The 22,754-nt window shown below is 40.5% G+C and overlaps 2 protein-coding genes across 10 annotated transcripts in view; one reads left to right on the forward strand and one right to left on the reverse strand.

The window, feature by feature from the left end:
* Positions 1-15,371, reverse strand: CASP3 (caspase 3). Its single transcript, XM_052779843.1, has 8 exons — positions 15,243-15,371; positions 9,578-9,727; positions 8,191-8,283; positions 5,785-5,909; positions 5,152-5,280; positions 2,986-3,161; positions 2,354-2,471; positions 1-1,458 (listed from the first exon to the last, which is right to left on the reverse strand). Exons 3-8 carry the CDS (start codon positions 8,262-8,264, stop codon positions 1,232-1,234), a joined length of 849 nt encoding a protein of 282 aa, XP_052635803.1. The 5' UTR covers positions 8,265-8,283; positions 9,578-9,727; positions 15,243-15,371; the 3' UTR covers positions 1-1,231.
* PRIMPOL (primase and DNA directed polymerase) overlaps positions 15,371-22,754 on the forward strand; it is a 21,758-nt gene continuing 14,374 nt past the window's right edge. For 3 of the 9 annotated variants that reach the window (XM_052779778.1, XM_052779812.1, XM_052779815.1), the window contains exons 1-5: positions 15,371-15,456; positions 15,936-16,063; positions 19,604-19,788; positions 20,875-20,966; positions 22,001-22,142. In XM_052779778.1, the coding sequence (XP_052635738.1) occupies positions 16,030-16,063; positions 19,604-19,788; positions 20,875-20,966; positions 22,001-22,142 (453 nt within the window). In that variant the 5' untranslated portion in view covers positions 15,371-15,456; positions 15,936-16,029. Of the gene's footprint in view, positions 15,457-15,593; positions 16,329-17,332; positions 17,440-19,603; positions 19,789-20,874; positions 20,967-22,000; positions 22,143-22,754 lie in introns of those variants that run through there. The other 6 variants (XM_052779804.1, XM_052779793.1, XM_052779810.1 and 3 more) reach the window with 6 other exon arrangements.

Consider the following 22,754-nt stretch of genomic DNA (forward strand, 5'->3'; position numbering starts at 1 on the left):
TACAGTTTAGGAAACAGTATTTAAGTTAAAAAAAACACACCACAAATGCCTCTGGAAGTGAACATCAATTTGATAACATTGTTTATGCTACACAATTTAAAGAGATTTAAGTCTTGTTTTGCAAGCACCCTATAGTCATTTACCATTCTGTCTTCCTCTGATCTTAAAAAGACTGCCACAAGCTGAAACATCAACAAAAGTGTTTTACAATTTTGCAAAAACCTTTTCCACAAAATTCAGAGTCAAGAGATACAAATTTACTATTGTTTAACATATTTTAGCTAAAGTCTTGTAATTAACTCAAATTGATATTAGAGTTAAGAAGTGAAATTTCTCCAGTATCACAAATCCAGGTTTCCACACAGGTTAAATGTGGTACGCACATAGCACAAAGCGAACCCACTCTTATTTACGGCCAGAAAGAGGAAAGCAGACTATTCAGAACGTAGACTTCCCTTTGCACCGATTCTTATAGCCCAAAATATGCCCCAACAGATCCCCCTTTAGGGAGCTGCAGAAAAAGTTTTGGAAGACTGGTCCCTTAGTCACTCAGCTTCAAGGTCAGAATACAAAATTTATTTTGAAACAGCTACTGTGTTGATATAATTGCTTTACCTAATATTCCATACAAAAATTTATAAAATCATCAGGAAAAAATTGACTGTATTCTAAATATGGTTCCTAATTGTATGTAAAAAAATGAATTGGCTGGCTTCCACAGTTTATGCCCTAAGTTATAAAAACAGTTTAGGTTAGTTTATAACCTAAACTTTAAGAACTTGAGTTAAGAAGAAATGTATGACAACACTACTAACATATTACCATCATTAGTAAACATATCACATTCTGAATCTTCTTTCTATTGGTAAAGATATGAAACCAAACTATAAGAACTGCTGCTTTTCTCTGCCCCTTCAGCAAAGTGAAATGTAGCACCAAATAGATCTGGTAAGTGATCTGAGATTTCTTCAGTCTCCTCTTCCCAATTTTTCCGAGATACTCAGAGCACTACTTTCAAATTTGCCTATGCTTCAGCTACTCAAGTCTGCATTTCTAACATAGCCACACTATGTTTTACTCCTAATAATGGACATATCTAACTTTGAGACAGTTCATTATGCCATACACAGCAGTGAACAGTAGTTCAGATTTAGAAGTGGTATTCCATACTAACATTGCATATAAATTACAGATAAAAACATGAACTGAAAAATTACAACGTGAAATTCTTTTAGCAAGGGAAGTAAAATTCTTTGGTGAGCATAGAGACAATGCACGGAATCTGTTTCTTTGCATTAAAATCTTGCCGTGTTGAGCAGGACTCGTACTCTGCCACTCTGCGATTTACACGAGTTAAAATCTGCATGAGTTCAAGTTTCCTTGCATGTTCCTTCAGCATTTTACACAGTGACTGAATAAACCAGGAGCCTTCAGCTGAATTCCTCCAGGAGTAATAGCCTGGGGAAAAGAGAGATGTCAAATTGATCAGATATAGCAGCCTCTGATACAGGACAGGATAGTAATTAGGGGAACAACACATTGTTTCCAATAGCAATCAATGTTTTAAAACAAAAACTCAAAACCACTAACCAACAAAATTTAGATTTTATAATCTCCCCAAATTCCAGCTCAAAAAATTTTTCTAATCCTCTCATGTTTTCTAATCTAAGAATACTTTAAGTAGGTAGAAAATCAAAAGGCAGGAAAACTATCTTCTGCTGCAACAGTCTTAGCCTTAATCACTTACTACTTCTTTATACAGTATACATGTACAAAGGAGACGTGACTACAGATAGAGCCAAGATGCAAAATGGATGTCAGTGTCACTATCTTCAGGACTACGTGCATGAATTAAAGACTGGAACCTGCTGATAACTGATAACGTAAAGGGCATACTAAGGTCTCTGCCACTACTGATTTTGCTTAAGGATGCAATGAAAATAGAATCGATAGGCAAATAATATGCTGGTGTTTATCACCCACTTCTGCATATGTATCTACAGATATCTGATTGTTTTGTTCTCTCAGAACTAACAATACCTTTTACTTCCTGCTGTAACTTATTTGCACAACTCAGATTAACTGAATTTATAGCAAATGAACATTTGAGGGTTTGCTAGTGAGAAAGATGTACATTCACGGTTTGGATTTTGCGGTTTTTTTGTAGGAACTGAGAATAGCAACTACCTCAAAAAGAAATCAAATTGGGAGAAAAAACAATTGAGGGAAGAAAGTTCCTATTTCCATGAAAGAGAACAAATGAAATAGCCACCCACTGACTGGATACAATATCAATACAAGCTGATATATAGATACAATTTCAGGAACAAAAATTTCTTTGCAAGTCTCTTACCTGGAGCTGTAGAATATGCATACAGGAAGTCTGCTTCTACAGGTATTTTTTGACACATTGTTTCTTCTGATCCACTGTCTGCCTCAATACCAGAATCTAATTCTGTCCCTCTACAAGCCTATTTAGTGGAGAGAAGAATGGAAAATTAAATAAAAAGTAACAAAATAAAGGCAGCAATAATGATCAGAATACTGATTTTTCTTCTGTTTTAAACACAGTAATATCCTGATTAAAAAAACTGAAAAAATAACAAGAATTTCTATGTCACTTTTCCATTAGACAGACTCAGAAGAAAAGTAACTAGCATTTATTTAAATCAACTACACAGTTTGGTTAAGAAAGAGATTCATTCAAAAGCGCATTCAGAAACTCACTAAAATATTGGCTAGTGTTCAGAAAGTTTTTACTTAATCCATAGAATTAATGTAATGCAATCTGAGTTATTACAAATACTGCCTACTTAATAAGACAGATTGTGCCACTTTTAGACCTGAAGAGAATCTCATTCTGAAGTAATTCCATTTAAATCAATTTTAGAAATAATTAACTTTTTTGCACTAATAATTAATTGGGAAACAATTTTCTTTTAAGTATGCAGCTGATTTGATGATCATTGTCCAGCTGTACATCACCTGAATGAAAAAGAGCTTGGGTTTTCCTGCTAAACTTCTGCACCTGTCACCTCTGAAAAGGCTTGTTAGTACTTTCAGTTCAAGGGGGCCATCTGTACCATAGATGAATCCTTCATCACCATGGCTTAGCAACACGCAAACAAAACTGCTTCGCTTGCTGTGATCTTCTTCAGAAACTTGAAAGAAAAAAGAGAGTTATCGTAACTTCTTGCACTCCCTAAAAGCTTTGAACATTTGATACTTCCTATGTGACAGCAGTCTTTAAAAACCAACTCCTGTGTTTAGAAACCTCCAGCCAGTTTTCACTTCTGAACAAAAGGAGCCAGCCTACTCCACGAAGTTGGACACAGAAAACCCCAAATTAAAGGGCAACCCTACCCATTCTAAGACATGGCCACAGAACTAGGCCAGGAACACTGTGAGGAGACAAAGAAGGTGTTCCCACAGTGTCTCAAAGTCTGAATGGTATACCTCGCTCATGCAGTAATGGTCAACAGTCTCGTGATCTGGGATTGGACTGATGGGAAGTTCTGAGTTTTGGGAAAGGATGGGGAAATCTTACCTCTCTTTCCAATCAGAGATGCTTCAACTACTTGGATTACATGGGAACCAAATGTAACATGAAAGTTGTTGCTGCTGGAGGGACCTAGGTACTCACATTACCCCTCTCTCTCACTCTTGCCCTGTAGCAAGGTCTAGAAAGATTTTTCAAGCCTCTGAATTTTGTACTTAAAGACATTTAAGCTTGATATAAAGTGTTTGTAGATTTTTTTTTTTTCCCATCTTGTGGTATGCAAAGAGCATAGAACAGATATTCTCTGATGTCTTTTGTTGCCTGACATTGTGGGGATTGTACTTGAGGACCAAGACGATTCTTTTAAATATATGAAAAGATACAAACATGGTTTAAAAGAAAGGCTCCAAAAGGAATTCTGACTGGGAAACTCAAGAAGATGCAAGAGTTTGTAGATTAAAAGTGTAACAGTCCCAAAAGCTGAAGCTTTCTGTTTAGAGCTTGCCAAAACACTGAATTTCTATTCTGGAAAAACTGAACTATTTAGATTTTTCTCAAGCAATGCACACTCAGGCATTTCTACAATCCATGGACAAGCACTACACCTAGAAGAGTCAGGAAAGGCTGGTTTTGGGGAATCTCTAGTTAGGCTGCAGTCTGCAGTTTACTTTCTATTTGGAGGCCTTATAACACAGGTAAGACAGAGGCCTTTCCACTTTCAGCTACTGTCAACAGACAGGCTGTAACTATACTAATAAACTAACCATGCCTGGGAGCATTCTCTGGCATAAACATTAACCGGCACTGAAGTACCTACATCTATGTTAGCAAACACATTTATAAAAAAACCAAACAAACACCAAAACAAAAAAAACCAAAACAAAACAAAAAACCAAACAGGATTGCTGCAGGCTAACTGGCTGTTGGGAATAATCCCTGGAACACTTTAACTGTTGAACTGTGACCTGTAACAGCCTGGGAGAGCGCTAGTAGGCATAAGCCACAGTCATGCCAGAGAACCTTCCAACAGTGAACTACAATAGACTGTGTGCCAGCGCTACAGATACCTCCAGGCACCATTTAATTTACTGGTCTAGATGTAGTCAAGTCCTAACAAAGCAGGACTAACACAGACAATACTATAAAGCTCTCACTTGACAGAAGGGTGGTTTGTTTCACAAGTCAAACAAAATATGAGTTGTTTCTCTAAAAGAGTAATTCAGTCCACACACTTGCAGTTCTGGTCCCTCAGTCAGAAGCCCCCCTGGATCAGAACACCTCTAGGGCCACACCTCTAAGGATATAGCACAGAACCCCTCTACCCAATTAAGCAGGTTTCTTTCCAACTCAGAGAGCTTCAGTGATCCCAGAGTCAGAACATAAATCAGTTTGCATTTAAGTTTCAGCCTTTTTTCCAGCCTTCTTCGAAGATGAGAAAGGATATGGAGACAACAGTCATGGCACAAAAGATAGAGAGACAGCAAAGATGAATAAACATAGAAACTACGATGTACATGTCATCCTTAGCAAAAAACCACTGGTAGGTGTGAAATATCATCTAAAAGAATCATGGAAGAAGAGATGTGAGGGCTAGAGATGTATTCGGAAACAGTGGTTGATTTAATACACACACTGAAGATATTATCACTTACCATTTTTCAAGAGTTCAAGAATGTCCCTGCATGAAAGATCATTGTTGATCTTTATTTTATATCCCAACTTCATAAAAACTTCTCTGACACTTGCAGCATCCGCATCTGTACCCGAACGGGGTAACATCCCTATACATAAGACAAATGTATTATTTTTTATATGATACAGATGGCATGGTCTGATTGAGCCAAATTCTTTTCTCACTTATACCTGTATCAGTCTAGAATATTATTCTATTATTCCAGACCCACTCTAACAGAAAAAACATTGCACTGTTATACATGCACACGACCTCCCTCTCTCTGTACCTATATTGTAGATTTAGCTAGTCCTTATTTTTATATCTACCTATCTATATAAAGACATAAAAAAGGATTTCATTTGCAAAACAGAAATCATGACTAAAAGGTAAGACGGACTTGTACTGCCTGTCAATTTTTCTCCACATTACTGCTATAACCTCATGTGTTCCCTCTATGCATATTTGGAAGAATGCACTGAAATTAATCATACCCATTCAAACCACTTAATTTTAGATTGCAAAATTGGTCTGCATACTTAATTTTGAAGAATAATACATGCCACTAATTTATCTAAATTAAGGAAAAAATTTAAAAATTTGAAAGTGGTACCGGTCTGTCTGTGGAAGTTCTTATTGTTTATTATTACACATTCCCCCATCTCTGGATAATCCATTCTGTAACTGTAGTCTGGCAGAATTCCAGAGTCCATAGACTTGCTAGCAGGTAGGTTCTTTCTGTATAGAAATCAGACAAACTTTAGGTGTTAATTTCTGATCTCTCTTCTCTAGTTTCAAACTACTAATAAAATAAGGTTATTTTAGCAAAACCAATGAAGCAGTAAGGTTTGCTACTAGTTCCCTAAAGGTTCCCTCAGCAATTTTGCCGATGACATCAAGCTGAGTGGTGTGGTTGATACTCTAGAGAGGGAAGGGATGCCATCCAGAGGGACCTTGACAGGCTTGAGAGGTGGGCCTGTGCAAACCTCATGAAGTTCAACAAGGCCAAGTGCAAGGTCCTGCACATGGGTCAGGGCAATCCCAAACATGGATACAGGCTGGGCGATGAGTGTATTGAGAGCAGCCCTGAGGAGAAGGACTTGGAGATATTGGTGGATGAAAAACTGAATATGAGCTGGCAATGTGCACTAGCAGCCCAGAAAACCAACCGTATCCTGGGCTGCATCAAAAGAAGCATGGCCAGCAGGTCAAGGGGGATGATTCTGCTCCTCTACTCCACTCTCATGAGACCCCACCTGGAGTACTGCATTCAGCTTGAGCAGATCCAGAGGAGGGCCATGAAAATGATCAGGGGGCTGGACCACCTCCCCTGTGAGGACAGGCTGAGAAAGTTGCGGTTGTTTTGCCTAAAGAAGAGAAGGCTCCGGGGAGACCTTATAGCAGCCTTTCAGTACTTAAAGGGGGCCTACAGGAAAGATAGGGAGGGACTCTATATGAGGGAGTGTAGTGATAGGACGAGAGGTATAGGCTTTAAACTGAAAGAGGGTAGATTTATGTTAGATGTGAGGAAGAAGTTCTTTACTGTGAGGGTGGTGAGGCACTGGAACAGGTTGCCCAGAGAGGTTGTGGATGCCCCATCCCTGGAAGTGTTCAAGGCCAGGCTGGATGGGGCTTTGAGCAACCTGGTCTAGTGGAAGGTGTCCCTGCCCATGGCAGGGGAGTTGGAACTAGATGATCTTTCCATCCAACAATTCTATGATCCTTCCAACCCAAACGATTCTATGATTCTAAGTTATGTCTGTGAAATCAGTTGGTAGATCTGATTCAAAACTAGTGAAGACTGTAATTGCCTAGAGGTTAAAATAAGTAAAACTGCTTTGTATAGTTATGCTCCCAAATAAAACTTTTGTTTCAAGTTTGGTAAAATGTGCACATACACAAATAATTAAAAAAAAAAAAAAAAGTGAAGAGTCATTTGTATTTGTAGTAATCTTCTGTGCAACTTGTAAAAAGCTTAAAATTTAAAGACTCAGGGAAGAACTGCATCTAAAATGATAATGCCTCTGTGCAGGAGAACATGAAAAATTAGTTTAAGGAAACCAATTATTGTATCAACATGAAATCAGTTGGGTTTTTTTACTATCATCTTTTGAAAGCTATGTACCTGGAGGCAAGATCAGCTCTGAAATTGTAAATCTATTCTGAATTCTAACCAAAAGTCATATTACCATTGAATTTTCACGAGTAAACATTCAAAACCTAGAAAGACCAAGACTCTGTATGCACCTGTTAAGTCTGCCTTAATGAGCACACCAACTACACCACCACTCATGACTCTGCAACAGCTGTCAATTTTACTCAGTCCATATGTGCTGAAGTCGGTATGGATTTTCTCATTTAAGCACATGGGTAAGTGATTACAAGATTAGGACCCGCTGTCATATTGTATTCTACAAATAAAAAGTCTGTAATGCTCTTAAATCTAATTTTCATTGAAATACTAAAAAGAATAACTTCAGAAACAAATTAGGTTCCCAGAGAGAGCGTAATCTGATGATAGTGCTACACCAGCGTAACAACTAGCTGTCACCAGGAAGAACAGGCCTACGTTTCCTCCCTTCCACCTCTCTAAGTTCCCCTTGCAGTTGTGCTTCCACACATATAACCCTACAGCAGGTAAGCTCAAGCAGCTGAACTGTCTGCCACAGGTTCAGGTGAGCTCTAGAAGCAGTTCAAGGAAAGGAGTGAACATTTAGCCCAGGGTGAGACAGAGAAGTCTCTTTTCAAGAACAGCTAACCACTTGACAATTCTGTTAAGTCAAGTCTAACTGCACCTCAAGTGTTTTGCTTTTTAGTTCCTTGTACATACACGTGGCCTGTTCTGTCAGACTGTATATTTTCAGTCAGTACAACCATGCTAATAGTTTTTTATGATTATTATAATTTACCATAATTTAAACTTTTCCTTTTAGCGTTATTTCTTCTATGGCTCTCACCTTCTGTTACAGCACAAGATTCCTCAAGACTTGAAGACTTAAACCAAAAGTACCTCACTTACCCTTTGGAACCAGGAATAGATTTTGCATCTGTCAGATCTTCTCCCGAATGCGGTCCATCTCCTATGTCTGCCATTATGGCTCTCAATTATCAGCTTGAAAACATAAGAAAATAGAAATATATGACAGCTAATTTTCATATTAAATAATACCTTGAAATTGCTTAATTTTTGCTAGGTTTCCTTAAAGCCTTACACAATCAGAGTGCAATTTTTTAGAATTATAGAGAAAACAGGAATGTTAAAAGGGGATAGTCAAACAGAATAACTTTAGCCTAGGAGTATTAGTATTGGTAGGCAACAAATAGCATTTCTGAGTAATCCCTACATATCTTACATTTGAAAGAAGAACATTAAATATTTTTCTAAATTATTGTATTCTAAAACAACTCTGGAAAAACCAGTCTGCAGATCCCTGTGACCAAATCATTGAAAATACCTACAAAAAGCAGGATAGGAGACAAACAAATTTAAAACAATCTTTATAATATTGTAATGTCCCTACATGCATTAGTAGCATTTTAGTATTATGAATATTGTGTCATATATGGATCCTTCCATCTCAGTTAAGACAGAAATTGAGATCTAAAACCAAGCAACACAGGTTATCGGATGTGTGCAAAGACTAACATGGAAGATTAGACGTTGGGTCATAGTATTTTGAGAAATAAATAATTTCTCTGCATTCAGTTTCAAATGAAACATCACCCAATCCTAACTGGTGTATGTGAAGGCAACTGCAATATAAATAACATAAAACCAAAATGTTACAACTTTAAATAGTTGATGAAATGGACTCTGTGCTGTGGGCTGCTATTTACTTTTGATCAGAACACAGGACAAGAAATGATGATTGATACCAAGCCAGAAATCAATTTAAAAGCAAGAAACCTCCCTCCCAACTACTCTGTGTGTACTCATAGAACACATTACCACAGGTTACCTTTAACTCAGGATTCAGAAAAGGATTAAGCATCATAAAGTTAAATTGCCAGATAGGACAAAGTAATAAATGCTTAGAAGTGAATTAAGTGCTTAGACCTCAAGAAGCAAACCAGCCACTATGAGGCAAGAATTTTAAAGAAACTTAGCAGATATATTTACAGTAAATAGGGATGTATAAATAACCAGACCAAGTAATAAGCTTTGCCGGTCAGATATGATGAAGATTCTTATTTAAGGCTTAGGTTCTGTGGTGGCAAACTATATTTGTTATCTTACACCGTCATATTATTATTATATTAAGTCTCTTAACTTTATATCTATAGTCTAGCTAGTACACCATGAACATGCATTTTCTGTGGCAACAATTACTGATGCATCAGAAGCACTAATCTGGGGTATGTATAACCCTCTTTCTTTCCTTGTTTCTTAAAAGACATTTACTTACATTTTTAGTGACTTCAAAAGATCTTCAAGGTTACTCTGAATACTATTTCTTTGTATCTTGGAGCACTGATGTAATTAAGAAATCTTGCTCACAAATTTATTCCAGACTTGAGAACTGTACCATGTAAGTTAGCAGCGCACAGGAAATCTCCTGAAAACCAAATTACAAAAGTATCAAATAAGCTTGATATTTTAGAAATAAAGTTTTTAAAATACATTATTGCTTTATATTTTAGAAAATAACTTTAAAGACAGTATCATGGGGCAGGAACTACATCTACGATGCTGAACCTGCCTGCCTAGCACCATGATCTGGATTCATTCATGCTAATTTCAAAGTCTAATTCCTTAAGAGTTCCCTATGTGAAAAAAGATATGCACTTCCGAAGGGTAATTCAAGTACCTAAGACCTGTGGCATGACAGTGAACCAACCCTATGCCTTATCATTGGGCAGGGAGCATTAGCACTGACAACCAAGTCTCATCTAGAGTGACAATTGGTGTGTGCACCCAGCTGTAACTGAAAAGCAGAGCTTCTGATCCCTGGGAAGCAGAAAGAATGGCTTTCATTGACAAGAACACTAGAAGTTCCCCTGATCCAGCAGAGCCCAGCTTCCACGACTTTCTACGCGTCTTTCAACCCTGTCCCTACCACAATCATCCTTGGCTTTGGTTCCCAGCTTTCCTGAGCTCGCACCCTGACACTTTTGAACAAAACTTTATTTTGCAGGAAAACTTCCAACCAGACCGGCCCACAGTTCTGACGCAACTCATGCTGTTCCTTCTTCTGGAGAAGCACTATGTGCAGAAGCACAACCCAAACCCTTCACTGTGGGAGAACTTGTGGGAGAACGAGGGAAACTGCGTAAGGCACAACTGTTATTCTCTGTTTGCTAGCACAAGACACTACTGTTCTTTGTTATAAGTTTGCTGAAGTAAGCACAAAAAGTAGAACAAGGTCGGGCGTACGTGACTGATAACAGGAGGGCAACGTGACTGAAGACAGAGTGCAAGACAGCATGCAGGTGGAGGAAACTATTCGTGTGATCAGAAGACTTTATCCAATTAGACTATTGTTTAAGCGTGTGAACGGCACATGTTAACCAATCAACAAATGGCTTATGCGTGAGTAGATACTAGAAACATATATAACCGAGTGTTGCGCAGTTAATAAACGGAGAAACCATTTGATCCACAGTATCTGTGTTAGTCCGTTTTCTCCCCAGGGCGAGTCCCTGGCGATGCGTCGTTTTCCCTAGAATGTCGCAGCGGAGAAAGTGCAGCACTTCGCTGTGGCTGGGATTAATAGGAGAGGCAGCAACAAGGTTAACTTTCTTCCTTATTTGTTCTTTGTCTGCCAACAGTAATGAAGAACCACACCATATAAAAAAGCACATTATCACATACCAACTCCATTATCAATACTAGCCAGCAGATAAACTGAGAGCAGTGTAGCCATGTCAGCATGGAATTCAACTTCTGCTAAAAGCCCATGTGGTTATGCCAGCTGTCTGGCACTGCGAAGATCTGCAGTGCCAGTGCTGCAAGTACATGAACCAGCTAGCGTAAACTAGTAAGTATGTGCCTACATGAGCTGTGGTCACCTCCTGCCTACCATACGAGCCAGCCTGGCCTACCAATAACTACTTAAAGACTCAGCTAAAGTATAGGGAAAGCTAACAACACTCTGGCCAACAGATGAGACCTTGGAATCACTAGGGAGGGTAAGTGGATCATTAGGCTGCCTTGGGTTCACATCAGGTGTGCTCCAACCAAGTTGCTGCATCCCATTAGGGACTGGTTTTAGTAAGCAGGTGGGAATAACACTGGTGAACAGCAGCAGACTTAAGTAGGCAAATTGGAGACCTAACAGACTGGGTCCACTGAATGCTTCTGTAACACAAATGTTAAAGCATGCTGCAAGCAATAAGAAAGATCTTCAACATTTAAGTGACCTTAAATTAAGACTTATCTCCTTGACCCTTTTGCAACCTTAAAACTCTAAAACAGCTGTCCTTGATGAAATGCCAAAGAAACAATGAAATTTGAAGTAGTAGCTAGCAAAACCTACAGTTACAGTGAAGTGCAGTACTTTGTTTCTGAACAACATAAAAAATATTTCTTACTAAAGCCTTTGCAAGCCTCGCTCACAGCCTACAGTTTCAATTGTTTAATGAAGTGTTAGAGCTTACTGCATTTTTCTGCATCACAACTGGAGCTTGTCTAAGAGTCTTCACAGAAGCTAGAGAGATAGTGAGGAAAAACTGGGTATCATACGTGAGGTATTTAAAATATGCATGTGTATTAGGTTTGTGTGCTAGGGGTTTGGTAGTGGGGAAGGGCTGCAGGGGTGGCTCCTGTGAGTAGCCACTAGAAGCTTCCCTGGCTCCATGTCAGATCTGCCTCTGGCCAAGACTGAGCCCATCAGCGACAGTGGTAGCGCCTCTGGGAGAACAGATTTAAGAATGGGGGAAAAAAAAAACTTCAGCTGGAGAGAGGACTGAGAATATATGAGAGAAACAACTCTGCAGACACCAAGGTCAGTGAAGAAGGAGGGGGAGGAGGTGTGCCAGAGGACGTGATTCCCCTGCAGCCTGTGGAGGTGAGCAGTGGAGCAGATGCCCACCTGCAGCCCGTGGAGGAGCCCACACTGGAGCAGATGGCTGCACCCAAAGACGGCTGTGACTCTGCGGGAAAGCCTGTGCTGGAGCAGTCTGTGCCTGAAGGACTGCACCCCGTTGAAGGGACCCATGCTGGAGTAGTTCATGAAGAACTGCAGCCTGTGGGAAGGACTCGCGTTGGAGAAGTTTGTGGAGAACAGTCTCCCGTGGGAGGGACCCCTTGCTGGAGCAGGGAAGAGCGCGATGAGTCCTGCCCCTGCAGAGGAAGGAGCGGCAGAGACAACATGGGATGAACTGACCATAACTCCCATTCCCCATCCCCCTGTGCCGCTGGAGGGGAGGAGGTAGAGAAAACCAGGAGTGAAGTTGAGCCTGGGAAGGAGGGAGGGGTGGGGGGAAGGTGTGTTAAGATTTGGTTTTACTTCTCATTACCCTACTCTGATTTGATTGGCAACAAATCAAATTGAATTTGTTTTTTTCCCCCAAGTCGAGCCTCTTTGGCCTATGATCATAACCGTGTGTGATCCTTCCCTGTCCTTGTCTTGACCCATGAGCCTTTCATTACATTTTCTCCTCCCCATTCCACTGGCAAGGAGTAAGTAAGCAGCTGCATGGTGCTTTGTTGCTGGCTGGGCCTAAACCACAACAGCATGCATTATCTTCAGAATAGAATCTGTAACTCACCTTTAATATCCATCAATTTCTGAGCACCTTAACGCACCAAGTCATCTGCACTTCTTTAGAGAACGAAATACATCCACAAAGAGAGATCTGTTTTGTTGCTAGGCTCTCAAATGCACATTTTAATCAGCAGTATGCTTTCTGCTCTAAAGCACTAGTCAGGGTAACAGCAACACTGTCTGGAGGACAGTGCTGATTCTAACAGACTACTAAGAATTGCATCATCTTTGTTTAGGTAACGCAATGATGCCATGTTCTGTCAAGCAGAACACACATTTCCCTGTAGAGGATGATCTCATGCTGTTAGGTATGGGGGGGGGGGAAATCAGGACAATGCATTAGGAATTTAATTAAAAATTGTTTTTCTGCTCCTTGATATTCTTTTCACTGAAAGCTTAGGTAAGACAAACTTTCAGCTGTAAGGAACCTTAAAAAACAAATAGCTGAGATGAACAACAGCATTTTTCTAATCTAGCAGAATATGTTCTGTAGGTTTTAGGCAGCTTATTTTACAAAATTTTATTTGGAAAAAATATAGAGTTTTTAAAAAAACCCTATGAGACAGAGATAGCAGATAGCCATAAGAATAATCAAGTTTCTTTTTAAAGCAATATTTACGTGAATTGTGAACCACACAAGACAAATTAATGATATAGTGATAAAAATAACACCAAAGCTTCTCAGACAGGGAAGAAAGTAAATAACTGAATTGTCTCTAGTTACCTACTGTATCATGAAATATGCAAACCACAGGAGACAAGACAACACATGTTCAGTACATGTCAGCTGCTACAAAGCAATGATTGTAGCAGTATTAAAACACATGTCCAAACCAGGAACCAGTATCATAAAACATGTCCTTAAAGATAGAAAAGGGCAGTTTTCCACCTCACATGACTGCAAGAGAAAATGCCAAGCATGCAAAGAAGGTATTTTATGTACATAAAGATATACATGGCACATTGTGATACTAAGGCAGACATGCAAATTAAGAATTTTCCATTCTACAATGTATAATGATAACTTATAATTATCTAATTAATAACAGAAAGAAAATAAAGAAGCTGGCTATATGAAAAAACTAAAAACATTTGAAATACACCATTACGTTTTCTATGTGGCATTATCCCACTATTAAATACTGCTACCACTGAAGGAAGCGTGCCAATACCGTTACATCCCTTCACATTACTTCTGGTCTGGATGCAGTTGTTGGAAAGCACTGACACTGGCTGGGCCAGCACTCTGATCTTCCAAAAGCAAACAGACTTTTAGTTAGCCTGCATTAATCTGCAAAATCAGCAAGACTTGAATTTATTCTGAGAGTAGATGGGACCCTTCCTTACTCCTTCACCTACACCTATTAACCACATTGCCATTGCAACAAATATTAAGGAGCCTGACAAGGTTATTAAGGGCAAGGTGTGTTACTCTTAAACGTACCAATTGACGAGAAGCAGATAATTAAAGAATTACCAGTTGGAGGGTAAAAGACTAGATTACTAGCACTATCCTTCAACCTAGCAGGGAACAGACTGACAACACCTTGGACAGGGCCTCCTACACGCTATAAAAAGTTAGTCGCGGTGTCTGCGAAGGCCTCACACGTGCTTTCCCAGCACTAGCAGGATCAGAACAATAGAGGCAAGCCTCCGTACCATCGCCCCTGTGACCCTCATCTCGGGATGATGCCTCTCGGCTACCGCACACCCACTCTTTGTTAGCAACCGGGTCGCTGCAGAGCCCTTTTCTAGACGAGGATTAACCCGCTGTCTCGCAAGCTTTATTTTGGTAGATCCAAATGCAGATTTTGAGCCTGTGTTTCCAGTTAGTTAACAGTCTATCGGAGGGACACCAGAAAGCAGTCCAAAATTAAAGTTTTGGGGTGTCCCCCCCTTTTTTTTTTGTTTAGGCAGCTTCTCCACAAAAACAGTCTTAAATGAGCAAATTGTCTGCCTTAAGCTTCTGGAAAACTAATAACTGAGCCCCCGCGCTCTCCCTCCGGGGCGGTGGAAGCGGCGAGCGCTGGGACGGCGCCGCGCCCGGGAGGCGAGGCGCTGCGGCGGGCGGACGGGGGGACATCCGCCCCCGACGACCGACCGCCTCGCCGGACCTGCTGTGGCAGGAGCCCGGCGGGCAGCCGGGGGAGCGAGAAGGCGGCACTCTGCGCCGGAGCCGCCCCGGGCGAACCGCGGCTCCCCTCCCGGCCCAGGTGTGGGGAGGCTCCCGCTCCCCTCAGCCGGCTCCCTGCGGAAGAGGCCCCGCCGAGCCGGAGGGCCACAGCCTGGCGCCAGCCAGCCCTACCCCACCCCCCACCGCTTTGTTCGGCCCAGCCGCCGCGCCCGCGGCCACGCCGCCACTCACCGGCTCTGCCGTCTGCCCGCTCCACCGGCGCTGCGCTCTGACCAGCCTTCCCCAGAGCTGGGCTGGGCTCGGAGGGAGCACCGCCGCTGTACGCGACCGCCCGGCGGCCCCGCTGGCTCCTCCCCGCGCGGAGCGGTGGTGCCCGCCCCAACAGCACGTAGTCCAGAGGGCACGTATTTCAAACGCCAACGGCGGCAGCACGCGGGCCGTGGCGGTGAGTCGGTGTCGGCGGGGGACTGCCTTCTTCCCCGTAGCCCCCGAGGCCGTTCCCCGCCGTGCTGCAGGCGGCTCCCGCCCCTGAGGGGAGGGAGGGAGGCAGGCGGCGTGAGGCCGAGCCGAGCGCCATGGCCGAGGAGGCACACGGGGTGGACGCCTTGCTTTGCCCTCCTCTCCCCGCGGCCTTCCGGGCGCCGCGGTGCCGTTACGCCCGCCGGTCCCCGTCTTCCTAGCGCGGGGCTTGCCGCAGCGGGCCGGGCCCCTCGGGCGTGCTCTGTCACGCGGGGGAAACATAAGCCACCGCGCCCTTCGGCTGCCGTTAGGCCCCGGTTACCGCCGCACCGCCGAGCCTTACGGGGGTTTGAGTGCTGTGGCCGGTTAACGGCTGCCTGAGAGCGGTGCGTTACGTTGCCCTTAATGCTGTTGCGTTTGACTTCGTGTAGCTCAAACCCTGTTGGTTTTTGTCTTCTCTTTTAGTTCCTCTGCGTGCTGAAAAAGTTTACCTTTCCGTCAGAGCGGTGGGGTGTAAAGATAGTCGCCATCTTAAGTAATTTGCGGGGATGATTACCAAATGAGAGGCGATCTTTCAGATTTCAGCGAGCTAGGTAAGCGCGGGTGTACTGGACTGTATCAGAGCAGGGCCTTCCTCTTAAGGCCGGGTTTATCTCCCACCGCTGCCTGATGAAAGCTCGGAAGTCGTGCAGACGAGCGACGAATGTAGTCCGAATATACCTGCCTACTAGTGTCCCGCTGCCCTGCCGTTCAGCCTTACACAACAGCTCTCTGGAGCCGAGGGCTGGTTTCAGCTTCGTCGTCAACTTTCAGGTCAGTCTCATATTTCTACACTGACCTTCGGTAGCAGGAGTCAGAGTAAGTTTAACATTAGAAACTAAGTTTTCCAGCTTCTCACAACAGGCACTAGCCTACTTTTCGAGGTCTAATAGCCTGCATTTTGCACAAAATTCCTCACATCTCCTATTAGCAGCGCAAGATGAAAGTTTCATGCTCCTTGTTATTGTTGAGGGAAGATGAGTAGTGTTTGTCAGTATGCCACAGTTCAGCTCAACACAAGGATGACTAAGCTAATTTTCACTAACGTTAAGAAATTTAGCACTAGGGAGAAAGTTATTGAATATGTTCTTCCAAGGCTGAATCAGTAGCTGGGAGAAAATCTCATGTGTTTATTAGTGTTGAGGAGCATGAATTCTGCCATAGAGCTATGTTGCATGATACACACTGACCAGGAAGCCAATGTAATCACGTTATTTTGCGTAGCAGTTGATTTGCATGTCTAAGGTTCATTTCTCAGCAGGTGTGGGTAGTGTGTTTTCTCATAATTGTTACAGATTTTTGAGCATGGGGTTTTTTTTGTTTGTTTTTACTAAAATGTAAGGACATACACGATAAAATCAGGCATTTGTGTTTGTCTTTCCCCTGTAGCATGAGGGAGAAAACTGCCATTTCGGAAATGACGAGTCCGTTTCTTCTAAAAAAAAAAAACCAAACCAAACAAACAACCCCCATAAGGTATAAATATACAAGATGTCCACTGCCCTCATCACTGAAAAAAGTAGTCTTCCATCAAAAGGGGAAAATGAAATAGAATTTCTTTAAGCCATCTCTTGGGAGATACATATTCCCAGGGTCTTCATGCTATCATCCTGCTGAGTCCAAAACACTGAAGTCCAAACGTGTTGGTGACAAAATTTCTTTCTGGCAAGTAAAATAAAAATAAGTACTCCCCTTACTTCTGGTGGGACAGAAGAGAGGAGGATGAAGTGGGAATTTCCCAGTAAACTCAGAAGGCTAGTCTGTAGTTACACCTAGTCTGTAAGTGTAAATTGTATGTGCTCTAAATAGATGTGTTGTATTAGGTATAGTTGGTACAGGAACTGAAGTAACCTTGAAAAGACCTGACATGTTGGACTGCTGAGAATCCAAGTGTTTGGATGGCAAGAGCAGTGATAGATCTCAGTTTCAAGTAAGGGTCATCAACCTTCTCCCAGGTTCAGATATCCTCCTGACTGTGTTTCTGCAAAAATCTAACTAAGAAGTTTAAAATGAGTAGAGAATTATGGGAATTCTCCTTTGCTTCCCTTCTTTTAAATGGTCACCTTGTGGGAAAGTGCTGATGTAGGGACTGTCTTTTGCACCCAATTAATTTACAGCAGAGCCAACAGCATCAAAATGAAACTGAGGGTTCTGCTAACACTTCTGAGAAATGCTGATTGCTGTCTATAATTTCATTTTTCATTCCCAAAGAATAAACTACTTGCATGAAAGGGAAGGCAGTGGAGGAAATTCACAGCTCAGGAGACTGACAAGGTCTATAGAGATAATACGTTTGACCCTGTCCTGGTTTTGGCTGGGATAGAGTTAATTTTCTTTCTCATAGCTGGTATAGTGTTATGTCTTGGATTCAGTATGAGAAGAATGTTGATAACACACTGATGTTTTCAGTTTTTGCTAAGGAGTGTTTAGACTAAGTCAAGGATTTTTCAGCTTCTCATGCCCAGCCAGCAAGAAGGCTGGAGGGGCACAAGAAGTTGGGAGGGGACACAGCCAGGACAGCTGACCCAAACTGGCCAAAGGGATATTCCATACCATGTGATGTCATGCCCAGTATATAAACTGGGGGCAGTGGTGGTGGGGGGATCGCTGCTCGGGAACTAACTGGGCATCAGTCGGCAAGTGGTGAGCAGTTGTGTGCATCACTTCTTTTGTATATTCCAATCCTTGTATTGGTATTGTCATTTTTATATTGTTATTATTATCATTATTAGTTTCTTCCTTTCTGTTCTATTAAACCGTTCTTATCTCAACCCACGAGTTTTACCTTTTTCCTTCCGGTTCTCTCCCCCATCCCACTGGGTGGGGGGGAAGTGAGTGAGCAGCTGTGTGGTGCTTAGTTACTGGCTGGGGTTAAACCATGACAGACCCCTGTAAGAGGAAAAAACATTCTGTTATGAGGCTTGTCGTAGGCACTAAACTATCAAAACACAGGCAGGCCGAGGTGTACCATGGGCAGAAATGTAGGTGTCCAGGAACCTTTACTGTGGAAAACTTGGGAGGGGGATTCAGAGAATCTAAAATTTGGGCTTTGGGGCCCACAGGAATTTTTAAATGCTTAAACTCACCTTGTGGATCCAGCTCGTTAAAGGTTTGAATACTTTTAAGTATAGTCAGTTTAATTTTTATCTTTTATTGCAATTGGGAGGTTGTTACAAGAACCAAGCGGTTATGCCAGGCAGAACAATAATATGCACCTTCATCTTTGTTACTTATTGCCCCCCTTCCTCTGTTTCACAGTTTCTTAGCAATGCTCTTTACCAATTCACAGGTGTTCAGAGGGGCAATGAATTTTCCCAGAAAAAAGTTGATTAAACTTACAAATAATTATACCTATGTTAATGTGTGTTTATGCTTTACTACATTACTTTGTAGCATTTGGATTACTTTATGTAACTAGAAGTTTAAAGGTTGCAAGATGGCAAGCATTACTGCATCATGTGCTATTTCTCGAAAAGAGATAAGATTGCTATCTTTGTTTGCAAGAAAGTACGTGAGATTTTAAAGCAGGTTAAATTATTACTGATCAATACCAAAGGTTGGCAGTAGGCAATGGAGCCCTCATTTTGGATTTCAATTCTTTTACTTTGAGATACAGAGCTCAGAGCTAGAGTCACTGAAATCTTAATTTTTCTCAGGAACTCAAGTGCAGTACTACCTATACAAATTAATGATCTCATTTGTCTCTCCAACCATAAAGCAGAAATAATAGTATTTTTTCACTCCTTACTAATGTTGTGTGGCTAGTTACAACAGTTTGAGGAGGAATGTAATACTATTCTGTAAACAAAAGTGAAACTTCCTAGGCCTTCCCTTATTGTGTCTATTCTGTTGTGTTTATCTTTGATAGTATTAATAGGAAGATCTTTTACTTCCAAAACTGTGTGGAAAGATTTAATGTTAAAATGAGTATCATAGTAAGGTGAGGTGTTGATTTGGACTATTGGGTACTCTCAGTTAATAAATAAAGTACGCTCAACAAAACTGGAATCAAAAGCAGTGATGAGTACAGCATATATTAAAATTGAGTCACAAACAGAAATTGATATTGATTTGACTACTTGTAATTGCTTTAGGACAAATGAAGAGAAAATGGGAAGAAAGACTGAAGAAAGTGGAAGAACTAGCATCTCACTATGAAAGAAACCCTCTTCCTCCAGTTTATAGACCAAAACTGTCCAAACCCTTTCTGCCATCCTCTGTTTGGAAAATGTTTTGTCGGCAGGCTGAAGCTTTCGATTATGTAAAAACCTGCAAAGAGGTAAATTATTTGTTAGGTGAATGTCTCTACTCTTTAGGTACTTTCAAGGTTGAACTTCACGTAAAAGCTTGGTTGACAGTAAAATCTTTATCAGATTGCAAGATCTTTTTTTTTTCCTTCTTTTTTTTTTCCCTTCTTCCCAATCCTGAAACAGCAAGTGTTTTTTATATTTTTTTGTCTTTGTAGGAGATCATGCTACACTGGGGGTAGGTCTAAGAAGTACTAGTTCTAACATAGGAATTGATATGTGATGTTAACCTCTAACAGTAAAAGTGCTTTTTGGTAACATTGTAGTGATAGATTTGTTCCTTCCGAAGATGAGCAAGCTGTCAGAGTTGGCAGGAGAATGGGAAGGTAGTGAGAGTTGAGTAGGAAGAGAGAGGAGGAGGAAACTGAGGAAGAAAAAGAGAGAAACAGGAGACAGAGACAAAATAAAAACAATACAACTCTCCAATGGCATCAGAGTAACAAGTTCTGATGATAAGAAGTGATGAGCCAAATAAACGTTATGCAAAATGTATCCTCTGTTTTCAGTTTAATAGTCTTCAAATCGATTGCTGCTTTTGAAGAAAGTACCGGGTTTTTCTCCATGCCATTTTAAGTGTTTAAGTAATCCTGACAATCCGTTTTCCAAAATTCACTCTCACTGGCTTGGCAGTAGGGGTTTTTGTGTTTTCTCTTCAGATTTCCATTTTTTGATTTAAATAGTGTAGAGTCTAAAGAGTATTTGCTGTAAAGCCATATGCTGCTATCATGTCCATGAGGCTTTTCCTTTCAGGATATTGTTCCTCCTCCTGTTAGATGGACTTGCCACTGATCAGAAAAGAGAAGACTTTACAGAGAGAACAGTTTACATTAATGCACAGCAAAGAAAAAAGCTTCAAATTTTTATTCACGTAACTGAAATCAGAATGATGTTCTTAATTAAAAACAGATGCTACTTAGCTTGAAAAAGGATAAGTGATCTACTTACAGTTTTCTAGTATTTACTAACCTTTGACCAAAGAAATTGATGTCAAATAGGAACTTCTGAACACTTTAACTGGTTCTTTGAATAAAAAAACTTAAATGTTTTTATTTAAAAAGGATGTTCATGTATTTGCCTTGGAAAAGAACACACAAAGTGGACAAAGGTTTTACCTTGTGACAACATATAAAGAGCTTTGGTTTTATTACAGGTGAGTATTTGAAAAGGTACCCTATATGTTAGCATAAGATTGTAGTATACTGGATATACTATTATCTAGTAATCACTATTACTGGATAGCTATCCCCAGTAGCTATCTGTTGCTCTGACTAGCACAGAACTGTAATAGGTTGCCTGATGTTTGATCTTGGCCGTGGGGATAATCTTCATAAGAACAAACCAATCTATTCTATAGCTCATTTCAACTTTCTTCTGAGTTGTGGACTGCCATTATTTCCTGTGAATTAAGGACCCTGTTTACTGAACTTAAATCTAATAGCAGTAGATTTGCTTTTTGCTGTCGGCTGTCCTCAGAGGACCATACCAACATGTGACACAAACATATTTCTATGATGAGTCATATATCAGTTTAAATAGGCATTAATATAAATGTCCGGTTACCAATTTATGGTTTTGTATTTGCGTGATGTAGTTTCAAGTATTGACAATTTGATTATGCACTGCATTTTTTTTCCCAATTTTTTGTTTTACAATAAAACATTTGGTTATGAAGTGAAGGAAATCTGAGAGTCAATTTTCATATGAAAAGTAAGCTTGATTTTTTTTCTCAATTTGAAAATGAGATCAATTTTTAATTTAGTTGGAAAAAAGTCTGTAATCTCATTTTTAGTGCTTAAGACATATGACTGGTAACTTATTAATTTTTTTACTGTAGTTTCCATCATTCCTTAAATTCTCAACAGCATTTCTGTTGACAGTATGTACTGTAAGACTTGGGCAAGGGGAGGAGAATACTTTACAAACTTAAATTTGAGGCCAGACAAATATCTTTGTTGATATTTGATGCTAAAGTTAGTTACAAATTTTTCAATATCTTTGTTGATATTTGATGCTAAAGTTAGTTACAAATTTTTCAAAGCATTATAGGGCTGCTACTTTTTTTAATACGGGTGGTTGATTGAAAAATAAAAGAATATTTAGGACTTACGGGATCCTTGTTTGGAACTGATAAGTATGTATAATGTTTATCGTGAGAGGTTGTGATTTGTTTTTGTTTTTCCTTAGTAAAGGTTATAAAACAAGTCTTATGCATTGCTATGAAGTAATTCCTGAAAAAGATGCTTGCAAACTTTATTTTGATTTGGAGTTCTACAAACCAGCAAATCCTGGTGCAGATGGCAAGAGTATGGTTGCAAAGTTAATTGAGGTAAACTGGAGCAAAGTCATGTTGTAGATTAATACAAATTTGTTGTTGTTTTAATATGAAACCAAAGTATTTACTACTTTTTCTTGAATATTCTGTAGTAAAATGAAAAAGAATTGTAGACCTAGTGTTTATTTTTAATGGAGTAAAAAGTACTGTTTTAATTAAAGCAAAGGTTCTCTCCTTTAAATGAAAGGAAAAAATAGAGAACAATGGTTGTTGGAATGCTTGTATTCACTGTAGGTTTACTGATATGGTAAGTTTGGTTTTGCAGATTGTTTTATGTGCTCTGCCACTTCAAAGCTGTAAAACTGACGAAATGTTTAGGTATTCTTCAGAGTAGCATCAATAAAAGTTCCATTCCGATATTCCTCAGTTCATTGCTAGCTGGTGCAGTCATGTATCAAGGCTTAGATAAATCCCTCCTGATTTTAGGTGTCTTCAGATGGCAGTTCATTATAGTTGAGTTAGCTGGTGATGTAGAGAACATCAGGTGACTGCCCTTACCAATTTGGTACCTAAAGTCAAATATCTTTGCTAATGATCAATTTTATTAATAGTGCAAATTTCCATTTTATTGCAAATTTGGTTGGGAAATGAGCTCCACTGCAAATT

The sequence above is a fragment of the Harpia harpyja genome, chromosome 2, assembly GCF_026419915.1.
Source record: "Harpia harpyja isolate bHarHar1 chromosome 2, bHarHar1 primary haplotype, whole genome shotgun sequence".
Classification (NCBI taxonomy): Eukaryota; Metazoa; Chordata; class Aves; order Accipitriformes; family Accipitridae; genus Harpia; species Harpia harpyja.

Bases quoted from the DNA above. Each gene is read 5' to 3' on its own strand.
- CASP3 (XM_052779843.1), bottom strand. From the start codon at position 8,264: ATGGCAGACATAGGAGATGGACCGCATTCGGGAGAAGATCTGACAGAT. The intron at 3,162-5,151 runs GTAAGTGATAAT...TTTTCTTTCAAG, and splicing joins TCTTGAACTCTTGAAAAATG to TTTCTGAAGAAGATCACAGC. The intron at 2,472-2,985 runs GTGATGTACAGC...TCCACTAAATAG, and splicing joins CCAAGCTCTTTTTCATTCAG to GCTTGTAGAGGGACAGAATT.